This window comes from Ranitomeya variabilis, chromosome 4, assembly GCF_051348905.1.
Source record: "Ranitomeya variabilis isolate aRanVar5 chromosome 4, aRanVar5.hap1, whole genome shotgun sequence".
Classification (NCBI taxonomy): Eukaryota; Metazoa; Chordata; class Amphibia; order Anura; family Dendrobatidae; genus Ranitomeya; species Ranitomeya variabilis.
Window position 1 is genome coordinate 167,195,720 of NC_135235.1, and position 22,880 is coordinate 167,218,599.

At 41.3% G+C, this 22,880-nt stretch overlaps 1 protein-coding gene across 3 annotated transcripts in view; it reads left to right on the forward strand.

Annotated features, from left to right (window-relative positions):
- LOC143770095 (rap1 GTPase-GDP dissociation stimulator 1-A-like) overlaps window positions 1-22,880 on the forward strand; it is a 405,235-nt gene that overhangs the window by 250,505 nt on the left and 131,850 nt on the right. For all 3 annotated transcript variants that reach the window (XM_077259356.1, XM_077259358.1, XM_077259357.1), the window contains exons 3-5: window positions 7,066-7,188; window positions 16,465-16,590; window positions 17,550-17,678. In XM_077259356.1, coding sequence (XP_077115471.1) covers window positions 7,066-7,188; window positions 16,465-16,590; window positions 17,550-17,678 — 378 coding nt within the window. The remainder of the gene's footprint in view (window positions 1-7,065; window positions 7,189-16,464; window positions 16,591-17,549; window positions 17,679-22,880) is intronic.

Genomic DNA, 22,880 nt, shown 5'->3' on the forward strand with positions numbered 1-22,880 from the left:
AGTCCGTTAGTAAAGAGAATGCTGTGCCCTGTTAGCTTCACAGGGGAACACAGCTACTTAGTAGAGCAGATGGTGGTCATGCAGTCAAATGCAAACACGCAGCTCCTCTCCGGTGGAGCCGGAATTCTGATGGCTATACGCCAGCCCTGAATCCACTCACATGAAACTCCTCGCCGGAGGTGCCAGCATTCTATGGGCTTATTTCAGCCGGGTCCCTGAATACACACGCATGAAACTCCTCGCCGGAGGTGCCAGCATTCTAGGGGCTTATTTCAGCCGGGTCCCTGAATACACACACACACACACACACACACGACCACACTGGTGCTGAGCTCATACATACAGTAAATTGACACTAGCGCATGGCCGTGCGGTCATGAGAACCTTTTATAGCTGCAGCAACTTCAGGACCTTCCAAGAAGGACCAATGGAAGACTTCCACAGAACTTGATCAGGTACATGACCTTCGTGGAGGACCAATGGAAGTTGCTGCAGTACCTGAGCATGTGACCCTTGATCTCCATTGAGAGATCTTACCCTGGCCAAGCTCAGTGTGTGCAAAGCAGGACTTAGTCCCAGAAAAGCCTGCTCGCCGCAGACCAGTGCAGGGTACAATAGCAGAGCCTGGAGAGGCAGCAGTAACCCTTTGCACAGTACCAGATTCAGTGAGACGCTGGGACCGACGTCTCCACTGAGCAGGCTCCACTGCGGCTGATGCAGAATAGGAGACCGCAGCAGACATGGCTCGAGATTCCCCCTGTGCAGTGGCGGGAATTCGACTCCTAACAATTGTCACACTGGTCTGTGCTCTGATCGGAGTGATTATGCCTCAAAAAGAGCAAAGACCAGTGTGATAGTGCTAGACAGAGAAGCTGCTGACCAACAGGGACCAGTGTAATAATATATTTACCACTGGTGAAGGATAGTGAGCAGTCTTCTAATAAAGTGGAGCGCTGTCCCCGCGAGCCACGTGTATGGTAACACTTACAGGTCTTTCTCCTCAGTAAGCAGAGACCATGCAGTAGCGTGTGACCGGGGTATAGGGGGGAGAGGACATAAAGTGCTAGATGCTCTTTAACCATACAACATGCACATGGGAGGGTAAAAGAACCACCTTTTGGCTTCTTTCTGATTAATGGGAGCCTAAAGGAATGTCACCGAATACGAACTTCTGGCACATACCTTTGGCAAAATCCACAGATGTAGTGTGCACTTGTCCTAACTTTGCCGAAGAGTAAGTTGTCACAACCTCTTTTGGCTGGTGTCATAATAAGGCAGCTAAATAACATATCTAATTTTAATAGAATTGTACTTTGCAAGAACAGTAGAGAAACTACAGCGAAATCCCAGCATCTCATAATCCAGACATTCTAATAATCCATTTCAGACCAGATGACCATTTACTTCTCGGATTAAAATAAAGTTATAACAGCATCTGTTCCGGAGTATTTAGTTTTTTTCCTCCAGGCTCTGTGCCCTAAATATTACATACTTTTCTAAGACTGACCAATAATCCAGATTACTTTGAAAACGGAAAACCATTCCTCAGGTCCCCCTTATGGCAAATTAAAGGAATTTTACGTTATTATTGGTCATTTTTATGAATCTGCAAGGTGAACTACGTTGCGATTTCTTCCATTTTTAATCAGAGTTTCAAGGTTTCTTCTGGATTTAAATATAGTTTTAACATGAACTTATTATCATTGCTAAAAGCTAATTCTAGCAGAGAACATGGCAATAAATTAACTTCAGTGAATGAGCATGGGGTGTTCAGCCCTAAGACCTCATACCTGTCATAAGAGTCTTAAGATTCCAATGATAGATACTACTTTCCCTGATTGGAATGAATAATCATATCCACCAATTCAGCAAACTACCTACGATCCATGACTAATACTGGAGGATTTATTACTAACTAATTATTTTTATCCAAATAAGATATATTTAAAACAGTTTAATGTTAGAACTATATTTTGGTAACTTTACTTTTTACTATTTTTGGCTAAAAATCATTATTGCAATGGGGTTTTATAAACTATTTATTATCCTACTATTATCCTCCTGTAGCCTCTATGTTGCACAGTCTATTGCTGTCAGCTGAATGAGCTTTCTGAGCTCCTCTCTGCTGATTTATGACCCCAAACCACATTAAAATTGAGCTGATGTGCTTATAAATCAGTTTATAGTTATAAACTCGTTTGTCAGATCGATCTCACTGATGGAGTCAAAGTTTACTCATTCAGCAGCCAGGAATAGAAAACAAAAAAAGCCTGTAAAAGCTAAACGCTGCAAAAAAAATTTATGAAACCAAACAAAAATATTATACTGTATGGAGGGAGCATTATATGGGGCCCATTCTGTATGGAGCATTATATGGGAGCCATTCTGTATGTAGAATTATATGGGGTCCATTATTCCGTATAGAGCATTATATGAGGTCCATTATAATGTATGGAGCATTATATAGGGCCCATTATTCTATATGGAGTATTATATGGGGTCCATTATTCTATATGGAGCATTATTCGGGGTCCAGTATTTTGTTTGGAGCATTATATGGGGCCCATTATTCTGTATGAAGCAATATATATATAGCTCAATATACTGTATGGAGCATTATATGGGGCCCATTATTCTGCATGAAGCAATATATGGAGCTCAATATACTGTATGGAGAACTATGTGGTGCCCATAATACTGTATGGAGGACTAAGTGGTGCCCTTTATACTGTATAGAGGACTATATGATGCCCATAATACTGTATGGAGGACTATGAGTTGCCCATAACACTGTATGGAGGACTATGTGGTGCCCATAATACTGCATGGAGGACTATACAGTCTGGTCTAAAATTAAAACTTTGAATCCCCCCAGGGCACACACTGTGCGCTGCAGGGATTTGCCAGTTTCTGACCTATTGTAGAATTTACAATAGATATCATTCAAATAATGTAAAAAGTAAGTGAAATCTTTAGAATTTTACTACATCTACTGTATATATGTCTTCCGTATCTGTGCATCATGAATCATTGTATGTGTTAAAGGGACCCACTGAGAATCTTTTGCCCGGGGCCCATGTAAACCTAGAGCCAGCCCTGGTTTCAGGTGTTCTGTACTGGCAACTCCCCTCTGGTATATAAGCTCATAACTGGCACTTAGGAGTTGCCAATGATAGTTTTTCCACTTCCTGGTCTGGAGTTGAAGAAGTTCAGTGTTTGGAGTAGGCAGTTGGAGAGTTTTTGAAGAGATTTCTGTAGAGATTACTACAGTAGATTTGCATGTTTATCCTTATCCTCTCCCATTTGGTTTGGGCCTCCCATTTCTCCCCTGTTTCCAGCTCTGTTGTTTTATAAGTGTATTGGTATGATTGCAGTTTTCTTTTATCTTTGTGTGTTTACCCCTGTCTATTTGATTAGTGTTTTCCATTACACTTTGACTTCACACTTCCCTTGGTGGGGGAGGAAACAGATAAGGGTTAAGATAGGAGCATAGCAAGGTACAAAACCCCTGTATTGCCACTATCCGGGATAATCCCGTGGACAGTAATAGCCTACGATGCCCCTAGTTCATGGGATCATTTAGGTGCCCACAGTCCCTTGTCACTATGTGGCAGTGCAGTTAGGGTGCAGTGGGCACAGCGTAACACATTGACTGTATCAGGAAGATGGAGGCCACCAGTGCAACCTGTTATGTACAGTCATGGCCAAAAATCTTGTACCCTTGAAATTTTTCCAGAAAAAGTATTTCTCCAGAATATTATTGCAATTAAATGTTTTGTTACACAGTTGTATATTTCCTTTGTGTGTACTGGAACAACACAAAGAATCTGAGAAAAAAGGCAAATTGGACATTATATCATACAAAAAAGGTCAGGACAAAATTGTTGGCAGCTTTCTAAAATTGTGGGTAAACAATTTTGTTTCAAGCATGTGATCCCTGTTCAAACTCACCTGTGGGAAGTAACAGGTGTGGGCAATATGAAAATCACACCTGAAACCAATTAAAAAGGTTAGACGTTGACATAATCTTTGCATTGTATGTCCGTGTATGCCATACTAAGCATGGAGAAAAGAAAGAGAAGAAAACTGTCTGAAGACTTGAGAACCAAAATTGTTGAAAAATATCAACAATCTCAAGGTTAGAAGTCCATCTCCAGATATCTTACTGTTCCTTTGTTCACAGTGTGTACAATAAAATCAAGAAGTTTATAACCCATGACACTGTAGCTAATCTCCCTCGACACGGACGTGGACTGACAAGAAAAATTGATGAAAGGGATAGTCTGGATGGTGGATAAGCAGCGCCAGTCAAGTTCTAAAGAAACTCAAGCTGTTGTGCAGGCTCAGTGTGCTTCAGTGTCAGCGTGAGCTATCCATTGACATTTCAATTAAATGAAACCTTATGGCAGGAGACCCATGAAGACTCCACTGCTGGCACAGATACATAAAAAGCTAGCCTGCAGTTTGCCAAAATGTACATGAGTAATCCAAAATCCTTCTGGGAAAATGTCTTGTGGACAGATGATACCAAGCTAGAGCTTATTGGTAAAGCACATCATGCTACTGTTTACCAAAAATGGAATACCCTCCTACAAAGAATATAACACAGTACCGTAACCTACAGTCAAATATGGTGAAAGTTTTGGGGTTGTTTTGTTGGCTCCGGCACTGAGTGCCTTGGCTGTATGCAAGGCATCATGAAATATAAAGATTACCAAAGGATTTTGGGTCTCAAGGTAGTGCCCTGTGTCAGAAAGCTGGGTTTGTGTCCTAGGTCATGGGACTTCCAGCAGGACAATGACTCCAAGCATAGTTTATCGTGAAATTAATGGAGAGTTAAGATGTGGCCAGCAATGAGTTCAGATCTAAATTCTACTGAACACTTGTGGAGAAATCTTAACATTTCAGTTGGGAGGAAACACCTTTTGAATGTGAGAGATCTGGAGCAGTTTTCAAAAGAAGAGTTGTCCAAAATTCCAGTTGAGAGGTGTAGGAAGATTGTTGATTCTTATAAGAAGTGATTGATTGCTGTTATTTATTCTCTGTTTTTTTGTGTTGTTCCAGTACACACAAAGGAAATAAACATGTGTATAACAAAACATGTATAATTGCAATAATTTTCTAGGAGAAACACTTAATTTTCTTGAAAAACATTTTTGGTCCTGATTGTATATGCAACATTCTTCACAAGTAATATGCCGTCGTCTGTAATCGTCAAGAGTGAACCTCTCTCACACATTGAGTATTTATGCAGCACCAAACCCGCAGCGGCCAGCTGTGGCAGCATTGTGGATGGGATTTTCTAGAAATCTCATGTCCTCTATGCGTCCATAGTCACCTGTTAATCACTTGCTAACATGCGGCACGTCTCTCAACTTCAAGACATGTCAATTTTCACCAATAGAATGTATTGGATGCGGTAAATCTGCATGTTTCAGTGAACACACTGAATGTTTGTCTGATGAATGTCCTGCCATGCTGAATGCACCTGGGCACATAAATGATCAAGAAATGCTGCTGGCAGCTCCCTTTGCAATTTCCAACCAATGATGTTCAAGATGTGCTTGATGGGAGACAAAACCAGAGATGCTGTAGGCGATGGTGGCACAATTATGTCACACAGACTGCTCACAGTAACACAAGCAACATGCAGTCCGGTGGTGTTGTGTTGAAAAATCACTTCCGGGCCACTTTAGAGAAACCCAAAATCAATGTAACGCCAAGGTGCCAGTCTACCTGAAATGAAGACTAGAGGGGTCCGGCTACTATATATTATGTTACACCATAACCCTAGAAGTAGGACTGGTGTGATGTTCCCTTGTGAAGACCTGTTCATGGGATTGCCTATGTGGTCTCAAGACAGCTATTTTTGCATCCAAGGGAGACTCATCGCTAAAGAGCATATACTGTACCTCCATTCCAGCCTCTGTTGCTGCCTAGCTCTGCAACATCATAGGTCTTGAAAGCAGTGGACGTCTGGTTGGTAGTCAAATGTCACATAAATGCCTTTGATGGTTTGTGTAGACAATGTTTGATACCTTAGACTTGGTATGTGACAGCTCAGTGGTGAGCACTGCAGCCTTGCAGCGCTGGAGTCCTGGGTCCAAATCCCACCAAGGATAACATCTGCAAGAAGTTTGCATGTTCTCCCCGTGTTTTTGTGGGTTTACTCCGGTTTCCTCCCACATTCTAAAGACATACTACTGATAGGGAATTTAGATTGTGAACCCCATCGGAGACAGTGATGATGATGTGTGCAAATTGTAAAGCACTGCGGAATGTGTTAGCACTATATAAAAAAAAATAAAGATTATTATTATTATTATTATTATTTTTATTATTATTAATTTTACTTGCAGAACAGAATGGATCGATCGTTAAATTAGAGGTACATCCATTTCTTCAAAGTGTCCGTTTTTTCAACAATGCAACACAGGTCCTACTGTGAGCATCCTGCGTGGCATAAAAGTGCTACCATGGCCCACAGCATCTCTTGCCTTGTTTTCTATCAAGCAACATTTGGACGTCAATGAGCAGCAATTAGAAACCAAGATACCAGCAGCAGATCTTGGTGATTTGTGTGCTCATAGCATTCAGCGTGGCAGAACCATCCTCAGATAACCATTAATAACCTCATATGCTGAATAAATCAAAATATTTTGAAAATGTTCTCTCCATTTTTTCATCATTTGCATATCAGTAACATGTCTACTTCTAGCAATCCCGTGATTTCACAAATTTTCCTTCTTGGTGTTACAATCTCAATGTTGAGAAGTGTATAACCATACATGCGTGGTGATTATATTTTCCAACGACACCTCATATCGACTTTACATTATTCAAAACCAGCCAATATAGCATTATAGCCGAAACTTTCGATCATCATCACTCATATTAACAAGTTTACAACACACAGTATAATCAGCAAAAACAAGATTTTTGAAACAAGAATAAAAATGCAAGACTACACAAATCACCAACAGTTAAAACCAGGGGGAGTCATTCAAACCTTACATAAGAATGAGAAAATAATATAATCATGCTCTGTTTTATATCTCTCCACAGTGCAGACATCAGCTAAGCTGCTTACAGACTACGATGTGTTACCAAAGCTGGGCAAAATACTTAAAAGCAGTCCAAATTGTGCAGAGAAGGTTGCACATGTTCTTGCTGAGCTGGCAAAGAATGGTAATGACGGCCGCTGATTGAACAATTACTTTGACTGTTAAACTACAGTGTGAGCTTTATCATAGCACCATCTCACCTATAGAAAATTCACAGTATATGGAAAACTCTCAATATTAAATTAATATTCTTAATCCTTGGCCCAGGTAAGACGCTTCTGGCATTGTCTATTGGTCATGAGTGGCTTGACACAAGGAATGTGACACTTGTAGCTCATGTCCTGGATATGTCTGTGAGTGGTGTCTCTTGAAGCAATGACTCCAGCAGCAGTCCACTCCTTGTGAACTTCCCCACATTTTTGAATGGCCTTTTCTTAACAATCCTTTCAAGGCTGTGGTTATCTCGGTTGCTTGTGCATGTTTTTCTGCCACACGTTTTCCTTCTACTCAACTTTCCATTAATATGCTTGGGTACAGCACTCTGTGAACAGCCAGCTTCTTTAGCAATGACCTTTTGTGGCTTACCCTCCTTGTGGAGTGTGTCAGTGACTGCCTTCTGGACATCTGTCAAGTCAGCAGTCTTCCCCATGATTGTGGAGCTTACTGAAACAGACTAAGGGACCTTTTAAAATGCTTAGGAAGCCTTTGCAGGTGTTATTGTTAATTATTCTAATTTACTGAGATAATGACTTTTGGGCTTTCATTGGCTGTAAGCCATAATCATCAACATTAACAGAAATAAACATTTGAAATAGATCACTCTGTTTGTAACGACTTAATATAATATATGAGTTTCACTTTTTATATTGAAGAACTGAAATAAATTAACTTTTTGATGATATTCTAATTTTGTGAGGAGCACCTGTATTGCATCAAATAGATAGGGACTAAGGCTAGGTTCACATTGCGTTAACAGCAGCCTGTTCAACACATGCGTTAACGGGCTGCTGTTAACGCAAGTGCCGATATGTCGTCGCGCTAGCGCAGATAGAGCTAGCAGATGCTCTATCTGCGCTAGCAGTGACGGACCCGGAAATGCTGCAGCCCGTGTCCCAGGGTCCATCACTCAATGACGGCACATCTCTAGCGCATGCCCATTGTGGGCGTGCGCTAGCAATGCGTGGCATTAACGGACTACGTTACACTGTGTTATGCCGCGGTATAATGTAGTCCGTCTAACGGACGCCAAAAATGTAATGTGAACCTAGCCTAAGGATGAAAAATCATTTGGATTTCGGATCACCCATTTAAGGGACTTTAAGACAGAACTAGCATATTCTCCAAGCCACATTTGCCCTTCTGTGACAATGTCAGGTTGAGCCATTTGCACAAGATAGGTTAGAAAACAAAAGGAAGCGTGAATGCTTCAGACAATGGTCCCCAAAAACTTTCTGAAAACTACATCAAGGCTGGGTACCATCTGCTTTACCATTATCTGTTTTCTGTTCCTACAATGGAACAGAAAAACAAAAATGACAATGTGGTAGAACCATCACATAACAACCAGTAATGTACCTCAGTGATTTACATAGTGACCTGTCAGATTTTGATATACTGTTTATCATGTCACTAGAGAACATGGTACTAACTTTGCGATATTTTTTCTGGCAAATATGGCAGAATCTGACACTGAGGCTTAGAATGGAGTGGGTGACAGAGCTTTAAATGACTGACCAATAAGAAAATGTATTGATTGCTAAGGCCTCTTAAACCAAATGTTGTTTTTGAAGTTGACCTAAAGCAGTTTGTAGGATATAATATGTATAATAAAATATCATAGTGGTCATTAAAAATAGTGTTGTCTTTTTTTAGTGACAAAGGGGCTTCAGGCTAGCTCAGGTACCATGACCCAAGTGTGACTGCTACCTCTGCCTCCCAATTCATTTCCTAGATTACTTGGTTCTAGTGTTAGTTTTATCTCGCTTACAGCACTAAAAGTGATTTAAACTTTACATAGTTCCCAGACAGCTGTATAAGGATACATCTTCAACTAAAAAGACAGTATCTCATTAGTACTGCATAGCTGTACCTGCTAATAACATGGCTGCTTAGGGTGATAGCACATGTACAGTGGGCCATGTGGCTAACATTCGCCCACTCACAGTGAACAGGAGCCACAGGAATTTTGTGTGGCATATGGCCATGAGGTTTGGCAGATAAAAAATTATCTAAAAAACACCACTTAGATAAATAATTAATAAAAAAACATCAATCTTTATTAGAAATATCAACATACACATATAAAGCTAAAATGAACCGTGTGTACCACGAGACATGCATGAGGTATAGAAAAAATAGAGAAACAAATCCATACATGTAGTGGAACAGACCAAAATTCAGGCTGCAACACAGTTAAATTATCATAGTAAGGCTCCACCAGGTCAGGGGAAAAAAAACAAAACAAATGGAGCAGTAATTCATAAATTGATCTTATCCATGTCTCTGTAAGCCTCTGTCTGTGATGCCACAGAATGCTCCGACGCGCGTTTCGCAGATGTGCTTTCTCAAGGGGAAAATGTATGTATAGCCATGGCTGAAAGTGTTGGCACCCTTGAAATTGTTCCAGAGAATGAAGATTTTCTCCCAGAAAGTTATTGCAGTTACACGTGTATTGTTATACACATGTTTATTTTCTTTGTGAGTGTTGGAACAACACTAAAATACAGAGAAAAAAGGTAAATTGTACATTATTTCACACAAAACCCCAAAAATGGTCCAGACAAAATTGTTGGCACCCTCAACTTAATTTTAATTTTACACCCTTTGGAATAAATAAGTGTAATCAAACGCTTCCTAGAACTATCAACAAGCTCTTACACCTCTCAAGTGGAATTTTTAACCACACTTCTTTTGCAGGTCTCTCATCCGGCATTATTGCTGGCCACTTCAGAACGCTCCAGCGCTTTGTTTCCATCCATTTCTGGGTGCTTTTTGAAGTATGTTTGGGTTATTGTCCTGCTGGAGGAACCCATGACCTAGGATGCAAACCCACCTTTTTGACACTGGGAACTACATTGTGACCCAAAATCCTTTTGGTAATCTTCAGACTTCATTATGCCATGCACACAGCCAAGGCACCCAGTGACGGAGGCAACAAAAAAAAAACATCTTTGAACCACCACCATATTTGACTGTAGGTACTGTGTTCTTTTCTTTGTAGGATTCATTCCATTTTCAGTAAAAAGTAGAATTATGTACTTTACCAAAATGCTATTTCTTGGTCTCATCTGTCCACAAAACACTTTCCCAGAAAAATTTTGGCTTACTCGCCTACATTTTGGAAGACGGCAGTCTATCTTTTTCATTTCTCTGTGCCAACAGCAGGGTCCTCCTGAGTCTCTTGCCATGGCATTTCATCTCATTCAAATGTTGATGGGTAGTTCGTGCTGACAGTGATACACCCTGAGCTTGAAACCGGTTGTTACTTACCGGTAATAGGATTTTACCGAGTCCACGGCAGCACCCACTACGAGAGAGGGCATCCACCCACCATCAGGACAGGAACCTACAGGTTAAAAAGAGGCGGTCCCCTCACCTCTCCAGTTTGATCCAGAGTACAAGGGATACCGCCAATGAATTAGTACATGATCATTATTCCTTAAACAACACTAAATACCATCACCTCTATTGTTGTGAATTCTGTTGTGGGTTCTGCTCTTGGGCTCCCTCCAGTGGTTATAAGTGGTAGTGCTGCTGTTTGTCCTTCACAGCAGTCATCAGGTGCTTCCACTTTGGACGGGGCTATTTAGTCTGGCTTCACCCTTTAGTGAGTGCCAGTTGTCCATTGTTTTTCTGGAGGATTCACATCTCTGCTTGGTTTCTCCTGCTGGATTGTCCAAATCATCAAAGATAAGTCCTGGCTTTTTTTTTGCAGTCCACATGCGGTGGACTTTATAGTTCAGTGAATTGCTATGTTTTTTCTTGTCCAGCTTTGTCTGTGTAAGGATTTATTCAGCCAAGCTGGAAGCTCTGGAGTCGCAGAGTTACCCTCCATGCCTTTAGTTAGGTGTGGAGATTTTTGTATTCTCTGTGGTGGATTTTTGTAATATTTTAATACTGACCGCACAGTACTCCGTCCTGTCTTTTCTTTCTAGGTAGCGTGGCCTCCTTTGCTAAATTCTGTTTTCAGTCTATATATATATATTTATAGTTGCGGTGTTAAGTTCAGGGTCTGCGGTCAGTATAGAGGCCACCTACTCCAGAGCTCGTCCATGCTGCTCCTAGGCCACCAGATCACAACACTCTATAGAGTGAAAACTAAACAGCACACCTTCCAAAGAGTGCAGGAAACTAGTGAATAACTACGGGGGGGAATGTGCGGGTGCTGTCGTGGACTCTGTAAGATCCTATTACCGGTAAGTAACAACCAGTTTTCCTATCACCACGACAGCACCCACTACGAGAGACTTTCAGAGACTATTTATCTGGGAGGGACTACAGCACTAAGTACTGAACGCCTAAAGTCTAGGCTGGAATTGGCTGATAGATCAAGGCGATAGTGTTTAAAAAAGGAGATGACCAAGTTGCTGCCTTACATATCATATCAATGGAAACATCCGCCTTCTCTGCTCAGGATGAGGCCATAGCTCTAGTGGAGTGGGCCTTGATGCCTTTTGGTGGTGTTTCCCCTTTGGCGGAATAGGCAAGACACATTGCATCCCTGATCCATCTGGCGATAGAACCTTTTGTGACACTCGAGCCTTTCTTTTGACTCTGGAAAGAAACAAACAGAGCCCTACTCTGCCTCCAGCTTTGTCTCCTATTTAAATACTCTAACACTACTCTTTTAACATCTAGAGTATGACATTTCTGCTCTTCTGCTGTGACTGGATTATCGTAAAAGGATTGTAAATATATCTCCTGACTATGAAACCTTGAAGCTAACTTTGGTAAGTATGCTGGGCCTGATTTCAAAACAATTTTATCCTGAAAGACCATTAGATAGGGAGGATCCACTGAAAACGCTTGGATATCACTAACCCGTCTAGCAGAAGTTAAGGCTAACAGAAGAGCTGTCTTTAGGGTTAGAATCTTAATTGAGGCAGAATCTAAAGGTTCGAAAGGGGGTTATGTTAATGCATCTAACATCAAGTTTAGATCCCATGGCGGCAATCTAGCAATATGAACTGGGTTACTCCGCTCAGTAGCTTTAACCCCTACATGACCTTGGGATTTTCCATTTTTCCGTGTTCGTTTTTCGCTCTCCTCCTTCCCAGAGCCATAACTTTTTTATTTCTCAGTCCATATGGCCATGTGAGGGCTTATTTTTTGCGGGATGAGTTGTACTTTTGAACGACATCATTGGTTTTAGCATGTCGTGTACTAGAAAACGGGAAAAAAATTCCAAGTGCGTTGAAATTGCAAAAAAAGTGCAATCTCACACTGGTTTTTTGTTTGTTTTTTTGCTAGGTTCACTAAATGCTAAAACTAACCTGCCAATATGATTCTCCAGGTCAGTACGAGTTCATAGACACCTAACATGACTAGGTTCTTTTTTATCTAAGTGGTGAAAAAAAATTCCAAACTTTGCTAGAAAAAAAAAAAAAATTGTGCCATTTTCCGATATCCGTAGCGTTTCTATTTTTCATGATCTTGGGTCGGTTGAGGGCTTATTTTTTGCATGCCTAGCTTGCATTTTTAATGATACCATTTCAGTGCAGATATGTTCTTTTGATCGCCCGTTATTGCATTTTAATGCAATGTCACGGCGACCAAAAAAACGTAATTCTGGCGTTTCCAATTTTTTTCTCGCTACGCTGTTTATCAGGTTAATGCTTTTTTTTATTGATAGATCGGGCGATTCTGAACTCGGCGATACCAAATATGTGTAGATTTGATTTTTTTTTTATTTATTTATTTTGATTGGGGCGAAAGGGGGGTGATTTAAACTTTTATATTTTTTTATTTTTTTCACATTTTTTTTTACTTTTTTTTTTTTACTTTTGCCATGCTTCCATAGGAGGCTAGAAGCTGGCACAACACGATCGCCTCTGCTACATAGCAGCGATCTGATGTTCTCTGCTATGCAGCAGAATTGCAGGTGTGCTGTGAGCGCCGACCACAGGGTGGCGCTCACAGGTACCGGCGATCAGTAACCATAGAGGTCTCAAGGACCTCTATGGTTACAATGGAGAAGCATCGCCAACCTCCGATCATGTGACGGGGGTCGGCGATGTGCTCATTTCTGCGTTTGACAGCGGCATTTAACTAGTTAATAGGCGCGGGCAGATCGCGATTCTGCCCGTGCCTATTCCGGGCACATGTCAGCTGTTCAAAACAGCTGACATGTCCCGGCTTTGATGCTTGCTCACCGCCGGAGCCCGCATCAAAGCGGGGCTTCTGACCTCGGACGTACAATCCTGTCCGAGGTCAGAAAGGGGTTAATAAACCTAGAAATCCATCTATTTCCTGCTACATTGCTGTTTTATAGGGCTCCTAAAGCTGACACTTGAACCCTAAGAGTATTAACTGCCAAACCCAATTCTCGGCCTGTCTGCAAGAATTCCAGAATAGCCGGAATTCGAAAATGGTCTGTTAGGGGATGCTGATGAGGGTACTGATCAAAGGAGTTCTGGAGGAGGTGAATTGCCACATGACGCCAGGGTGTTTGAACTCTGCCGCCCCCGTACCACAGCGCTGCTGCTCCTTGAACAGCTACTACCGCTCTTTCTGTGCTGCTCGGGCACCTCCGCCTGAAGGTGCTCTGCGTCCCCCACAGAGGACATCTCGCCGCACACTGCTCACCTGCTGCTGCTCTGTTTTAAGAAAATGCTGCCTCCCCCGGAAGTACTGCAACAACTTCCGGGTCACAAGCGCTTATCTTCCTGGGATGAGCGCCTGAGTAGTGCCGCGCTCACGCGACCGAGGGTGGGATCGCATATGTCCAGACGAGGGGGGTCTGCGAGCAGTACACACCCGACGCTGCTTCCAGTGCCCCCATCTCTGCCGTTCCCGCAGAGACCGCGCAGAGGCTTGATGGACCTGGATGAGTTTTCTTCAACCTGCAGGCTCCCATGCAGGACAGGAACCCAAACTGGAGAGGCGAGGGGGACCGCCCCTTTTTAACCTGTAGGTTCCTGTCTTGATGGTGGGTGGATCCCCTCTCTCGCAGTGGGTGCTGTCGTGGCGATAGGAAAGGACAGCTTGAATTTCTTTGGAACTTGATTGGGGCTGCTTATCCACCATTTGGACTATCCTGCATTGCAACTTTTCATCAATTTGTCTCTGCCGCCCACTTCCAGGAAGATTAGCTAGAGTGCCATGGGTTTTAAACTTCTTGAGTATGTTGCACACTGTGGACAAAGGTACTTCAAGATCTCTGGGGATGGACTTAGAAAAATATTTAGAATTGAGGGTCCTCAGTGGTTGATACCTTTTAATGGCTAACTGAAAATGATGGTAACAAATTGCAAGCTTTCGAGACTACTCAGGCCTCTTCATCAGGCATAGACTAATACAACATCTGAAGAATCACATATTTATACACAACACAGCACAGAACTGTAATTATGGGAGAGTGATAAATAGTTGTGTGCATAAATATTGGGACAGTTCCTAGATAAGGAGTGAATGTTTTGTTGTCCTCTGATTGGGGTCTGGTTCTGTGATATGATGCCCCATAAGGTCTGAAGTGCAAATTCCTTAATTGATGTAAAAAGACATAAATCCATGTGACACAATCATTCCTGCACTAAGTGTATCAAAGGTTGTCATAAATTTATACTCCAAGGTTCTTCTGTCTCTCTGAGATTTGAAGTCCTGATTTGAATTGGGGATCTTTATCTTGTCCGTGGTCATTATAAATGGACAGGTTTTACATTTTTTCTGGTTGCAAGGAAAGGTTCCTGCAGCTGTTAGAGAGGACAGGGAGCTTCTGACAATGATGCTTCTTAGATTTGTGGCTGCCTAAAACACAGTAGTGGGGGGTCTGGAAAAATGTATGCCCCAAATCTAAGAAACCTCATTGTCAGAAGCTTTCTGTCCTCTCCAACAGCTGTAGGAACCTTTCCTTGCAACCAGAAAAAATGTAAAACCTGTCCATTTATAATGACCACGGACAAGATAAAGATCCTCAATTCACATCAGGACTACAAGATCCCAGGTACCTTCAGCTGCATCACATCTAATGTGATGTACCTAATTATTTGTACTAAATGTCCAACTGGGGGTCTGTATGTAGGGGAGACAGGGCAGAAACTGAGAACAAGGATACATTCCCACCGCCACACAATAAGAGAAAAAAGAATGGATCTACCTGTGGCCAAACATTTTTGTATGCCTGATCATAGCACCATGGACCTGAAAATACTTGTATTGAAAGGTAACTTCAAATCTCAGAGAGACAGGAGAATCTGGGAGCATAAACTTATGACAACCTTTGACACACTTAGTGCAGGAATGAATGTGTCACATGGATTTATGTCTTTTTACATCAATTAAGGAATTTGCACTTCAGACCTTAAGGGGCATCATAACACAGAACCAGACCCCAAAGGACAACAAAACATTCACTCCTTATCTAGGAACTGTTCCAATATTTATGGACACAACTGTTTATCACTCTCCCATAATGACAGTTCTGTGCTGTGTTGTGTATAAATATGTGATTCTTCAGATGTTGTATTAGTCTATGCCTGATGGAGAGGCCTGAGTAGTCTTGAAAGCTTGTAATTTGTTACCATCTTTTCAGTTAGCCATTAAAAGGTATCAACCACTGAGGACTCTCAGTTCTAAATATTTTTCTATCTACTGGCTAACACGGAACCAAGATATGTATCTTCCTGTATGGAGATATACTTGTAACCTTGAGATTGTTGATATTTTTCAACAATTTTTGTTCTCAAGTCCTCAGACAGTTTTCTTCCCTTTCTGTTCTCCATGCTTAGTGTGGCACATACAATGCAAAGATTTACTCAACTTCTCCTCTTTTTATTCGGCTTCAGGTGATTTTCATATTTCCCACACTCGTTACATGCCACAGATGAGTTTGAAAAGCATGCTTAAAACAAAGTTGTTTACCCACAAGTTTGGAAAGGTGGCAAAACTTTTGTCCTTCCCATTTTGGGGGTTTTGTGTGAAATAATGTACAATTTACTTTTTTTCTCTTTTTCTGTGTTGTTCCAATGCGCACAAAAGAAATGAACATGTGTATAAGAAAACATGTGTAATTGCAATAATTTTCAGGGACAAATGCTTCATTTTCTGGAACAACTTCAAGGATGCCAACACTTTAAGCCATGGTCAGGATCTCTGTTTATTGAGATCAGTACCTTTGTAGAATGTTATTGTATTTTTTCCCTTTCTTTATTAATATTACATTGCACACATTTTCTCCAAATAGAGGAAACGAGAAAGCCCTGTATCGATGCTGGCTTGGTGTTGGCCTTGGTGCCTTTGCTGCAGAGTTCAGATCAGGAGTTGCTTTTGCACGTCGGGAGAGCCATTGGTCGCATCTGTTACGATAATAGTAAGTGGATGAATTATGGACTGAAAGTCTCTTTTATAAAATGTCCAGAATGTTCATTGGTAATATGAGGACTAATGCATAACTTGTACATAAACTATCTTGTATGCATTATGCTTTCATTTTATTTTGTAAACCTTTGAATTAAAATGAAAAAATGGAATACATGGAATAAAAATGTTGAAATATATCAGACAGAATGGGGGGATTTTATCAACTCTCTATTAAAGAATTTGGAATGAGTGATAATAGTTCAACAGTATGGTTTTTTGTACAAGCTGCTTCACTTGTCTAAAAGCGGCTAAGGCTTAGCAGAAGGAGGCGTGCACTGCAAATTTACTATGATGAACGTAGATTTTACTTCTGGCATGCGCCTCTTAACAAATTTGGCGCACTTTATTCCAATGCCACTACATGAGGCAATAGTTCTTATAATTTCCTCCAACGTGTTGAAGCCATTACATGGCGAAAACCCAAGGAGTATACTGGGTGAGAAGCACTAATCTTTGACTTCTGGTTTAATCTGCTGTTAACTCTGATTATTCTTATGGCCACTTACTGTTTTCTGTAGATAAAGCCAAAATACACGTTAGACTAACTTCGGCTGAATCTGACAATGTGGACAGGTTCAGCCATCAGCTTAATGTGTATGATAAGGTATAGTATTGGTTCTATAGTGGCCATTTACATATTTATATGATGATATCATATCATTATATAGATATAATATAAGTCTTCTTGGGAGTAAATATATATGGTTCTGACAGCCTTCCTTCATACATGAGAGCTTTGAGACACCTTCAGTGGAAAACTTTCCATGGTCAAAACAAATTACAGTAATATAGTAAAAGTATAGAATAAAACAATCCAGAGTAAGCTTCCATCGATGGTCCTGTTGTGTGCCGACCTTTAACGTTGCAGTCATAGCACTCACCTGTTATCTCATTTCTTTTTCCTTTCAGATGAGCTACAGGAGCGGCTGGTTGAACTTGATGTCATGCCTTCCTTGGTCAGGATATTAACTGATTACCCAGATAATGATACGTTGGTGCGTGTGGGTCTCTTGGCCTTGTCCAATCTTGCGGATCTAGGTTAGTAACCTCTCTCAGCCGGTAACATTTAAGTATATAATCTCTTACCAATCTTATTTTCTCTAGAACTCAATGGAAAGGAAAAAGGGACACATGAAAGATTAACTGCTGTTTTGATTTTTTTTATACATCAGTAGTAGAAATGAGGATAAACATTTTGTAATACAATTTAATAAAATACTACTTTTACCAAATAACAGTATTGTGGTTTCGCTGCTCAGATACTATTAAGTGGGGACAGATTTTGCAGCTCACTGAGGGATCAGATTACTATTATTGGAAGTTTATGGAGACGAGAGGGGCAGAAGACGGAAAGTAATGGAGGCAGAGAGACATACGGATAAAACAGTTGAAAAATGTAGTATACTAAAAAAAATTCTAGTCAGAAAAAGTGATATTCCTCATGCCCTCACCTGAGCCACAGTATGGATTCAAAGATATATTATTGTTTAGTGCAACTCAAAATTAACCCATAGGACCATTGTGTGAAGAAGAATTAAAGGGAATCCGTCACCAGGTTTTTGCCTCCCAATCTAAAATCAGCAGTGGATGATGTAGTATAAACTAAAACTGGGGAATAACGCAGAATGGGGCAGGACCTGGGCAACAAATGTTGTAGACGCTATGGTACTGCTGGGTTGTGTCCGGCACAACATCTATGTAAGTATAGCTACCAGCAGCTGTTGTTCCATATGCTGGAATGAAACCCACAGTAAATGCAATAGTACAAAGAAATATATGCAGATAAATCTGCTGAGCTGCTAGTGAATAGGATATCAAAAGGCGATGGTGATGAAAAAAAGAGCAGTTTTATTAATCTACGCATTTCAGAGTTGAAAACTCCTTTATCAGATACAAGACATAATTAATAAACTGCTCTTTTTCAACACCATCATCATCCGCTATCTCTCAGATCACTCTCTTCTTGACCCTTTACAATCTGATTTCCGCTCCTTACACTCTACTGAAACTGCCCTCACTAAAGTCTCTAATGATCTACTAACAGCTAAATCTAATGGCCACTACTCCCTGCGGATTCTCCTGGATCTCTCTGCAGCACTGTGGATCCCCAGATCCTCCTCACTATGCTCCACACTATAGGTCTGAAAGATACGGCTCTCTCCTGGGTCTCCTCCTACCTCTGTGCCGGCTCCTTCACTGCAATATTTCCTGGCTCCTCTTCCTCTCCTGTTCACACACTTCATGCCCTTAATAGCCCTCTGTGTCCGTACTTGTACTGTTGGTGACCGGTTCATGAATCATTATGTGAATACCTTAATTATTAGATTGATGGCTGGACCACACACTATAACCTTTTTTACCAGTTCGTGTCTTCTCTATTTCTTCATAGATTGTAAGCTTGCGAGCAGCACGGCCCTCACTCCTTTTGGTGTTTGTGTCATGTGTTATTCTGTAATGTCTTATATTGTCTTTACAAGTCCCCTCTAAAATGTAAAGTGCTGTGGAATATGTTGGCACTATAGAAATAAAATGCTGTGTGGATGAAACGCCCTTGGTGCTCCGGAGAATGTCATCGTCCTGTTATCAGCTTCTTTGGGGAAATGCCACATTTACAAAAAAACAAATGATTCTGTCCTTAGAAAACCTTTTTTGTTCCTTAACTTCCCCAATGGCTGCAGAATGCAAAGTACGAGCTATACGCAGGGTACGTGCATTACGAGAACTTTCTGGCATAATTACATATACTAATACAGTTTTGATAAGGTTATTATATATTTGTACAGAGCAATGTACTTACTAATCAACTTGATAACCCTACAGCAACAGCATTCATGCAAAAAAGGCAGAATATTACAAAGGTCTTTGATAAAAAGGTTTAGCTTCTAATTTCCGTATAAAAACATTTTGCAGCGTTGTTCTTGCTAATTACAAAGTGCTGCCTCTCATTTCCTGGGGCTTAGGATTTTTTGTACGGTGAGATGGTGTAAAGCGTTACTTTGATTACAATGACCGGTTCTTCAGTAACAGTGAGGCTGACAGCATACCGGATAATCCGAGCTCTATTGTTGGGGACATTACTTTAATTATTGCATGTAAGAGGCCATCTATCATTTTTTGTGAAGGGGACATTGAATTTTAGACATCTCTATGAGCTAACAAATAAAATTGCCTTCATGATAAAATGAGAAAATGAGATTATGCAGCTCTTCTAAAACAGAATACAGCAGTATTCTCACACTGCATTGCATTTCTAGACTAAACATTGCTTATTGATAACACTGGTCAACGCAATTTTTCTGGCAAAAGGTATTAAGGTATTAAAACATATTTTAAGTCAATTTTGGCTATTGATTACGAATATGAACTCCGTTTTTGGCTATCACATCAGGATTTCGAGATATTTTCAATTTTTGATGAAAATTACTCCTATCTAATATTTTATGATAAAAACACATGATTTTCGATACTCCATTTTGTATATTTTTAATCAAGGAATAACAAAGATTACAAAGTGTATGTACAGCAAATCAAATATACTTACAGAATTAAACTACAAAATATAAAACACATATATATGGCACACAGATGAATGACAAATGGCAGTTATTTGAACTTTCTTTTCTTGGCTGATCTGTGATGTACAGCTTCTGGGTTGTCTCTCATCGAGCTTCAGCAATAGTCAGCCATCATATGTGAGTCCCACCGGCCTTGAAAAAAGTCCAAATGGCTGTGTAAATAGTGAATCTTGATACTCATTCTACATCCAAGATTTCGCAGACTCATTAGTAGCTCTTCCACAATCTCTTCATAGTTGTCTGCTTTCTTATTCCCTAGAAAATTCTGCACCACATTACACCACATTACAAAATGCATTCCAAGCTCTTTCTTCTGTCTCATTCATTGATGAGATAAAATTTGGGTCTCTCATAAGTGTTCTTATCTGAGGTCCATCAAATATTCCAGCCTTTTTCTTCTCTTCACTAAGACCAGGAAAAGTTGAACATATATATTTAAAGCATTCTCCACTGTGATTGAGAGCTTTGATGAACTGCTTCATCAATCCAAGTTTTATGTGTAAGGGAGGAAAGACAATGTCCTTTCTATCCACTACAGGATCATGGATGACATTCTTATCGCCAGATGCCAAACTCTGTCGCTGAGGCCATTCAGTTTTCACCCAATGCTCTGCTGTAGCTCTACTGTCCAGTAGCACAGAAAACAAGGGTGTTATCATAACAAATGGGAATTATGCATGTTCAAAGAAAACAAAGATATTCTCACATTTATTGGGAGACTAAATGAAAACTAAATTTACCTTAGTGAACCGTATAAACCGGCACTTTTCATACACTACTTATATTTATCATGGAATTCATGAAAATGGGCTATATACCTGTAGCGCAAAAACGTGATGTGATAGAGAAATTATAAGATCAGATTTGAATTCAGTACCCTCAAATTAGTCTAAAACTGTTCTTAAAGTCCATGCCAGAAAAATTATTATTATTTTTTTTTTTTTGTAGACCAGTGTAATTGTTGTGGCTGCTTTGCCATTTGCCACATTTTACCTATAGCCAAATTTCCCTAAATTTCTCTTTACCAAAAAGTGAGGGGGTCGTCATATGTTTTTTTCCTACTGGTCTCCGAAGACTTTGATCCATCTCTGCTTGAACTTCTTTGTCTGAGTGTCAAAAATAGAATGAACATGTTTAAAGGGAACTTTTCAGCAGGTTTTTGCTATTTAATCTGACATAATATGGGGCATAGACCTTGATTCCAGGGATGTGTCGCATATTAGGCTGTGTATTGTATTTTCAGTGCAAACAGTGTTTTATCAGCAGAAGATTATCACTACTGGACTACATCTCATGTACAGACCAGTCAGGCAAATCTATTTAACACCTGTCACGGGTTTACCGTGACAGAGACATACCAGAAAACCGCAGCATCTGATTTCTCCTACTCCTGCACTATTTAGAAGCACTTCACCTTCATATTAAACGGTGCAGGTTTCATTTGGAGGTGCAGGTGTAGCGCCCCCACTGTCGCAGGGCCGAGGGGTACCCGGTACCGGGCCTCTGAGTCTCTGTTCTGGGGTTGTCACGGTGGCTAGACCCGGTCCGTGACCCTGCTGAGGGGCGTACAATGAAGGTGGAGGGGATGATGATGTTGTGGTGGTGCGGTGCAGGTCGCAGTAAATAACGAGGACACCAGGTTGCAGTCTCTTTACCTTTTTACTGAAGGTTTAGAGGTACCCAATCCAGAGCACTGTTAACAGGGCTGGCTGAGACCGGCCAGTCCAACGGCACATCCGGAGTTCCCCTTTGCAGGTGGGAATCAGTGTCTACCTTCTAGCGCCTGTGTGTTGTAGTCCTTCCTTGCTGAGCTCCCCAGGATAGTCCTCACAACTGATTCTGTCTGTCTCTGATGTTCGCTCTCTCCGTCCCCCAGATGATATGGTTAGGACGTACCCGTATGACGGGGTAGGCTTGGAGTTCTTCCGGGACCCTAGAGTCGCCCCTCTCCCACAGCTGCCTCCGTTGTCTGCTTAGGTGTTTTAGTGAGACAGCCAACCTATAATTGACTGTCCTGCCGTGGTTTGAAGTAATGCTTAAAGTCTCTTACTTTCTCGGCGTTCCGGCCACCGACTGTTTGCGCCTCAGAAGGATGTTGCCTCGATCTTACAGCACGACTCCTTCTGGTCCTATCGCCTCTTTGCTGTATTCCCGTTTTCCCACTTTTTGTCCTTTCTTAGGAATCTGTCAGGATCCCATCCCTGACAGGTCCTCTCTCTAGCTCTTCCTAGTTACTTCTCACTGTCTTCCTGTCCAACCCCCAGTTTTACCAGAGTGTGAGGAGTGGCCTACTAGATAGAACCACTCCCCCTGGTGGCCGGAGTGTGAAGTGTAGTGTGAGTGTTACCTGATCAGGTGAACTCCTTTAGTGCAGTCAGACGTAACATCACTCCCCTTAGTGGCAGAGCGACATTACTGCAACGACCAGGACTCTGGGGCGCTGCACAGGGGTTAATGTGCTCAGCTAAGCGCTCCTGGAAGCTTTTCTGCATTAAGGCTCTTTGCTCTTCTCTGTTAGCCACTTTCATTTCCAATATAATTTGGGCCCTGGCTAGCACTCATTGCCAGAGATAGTGGAGCACCCACTAGGAACATGGGGTACTCGGGCCAGGTCCGGCGGTACTTAAAGGGGTGGTCACGGAGGCGGTGACCTGGTCCGTGGCCC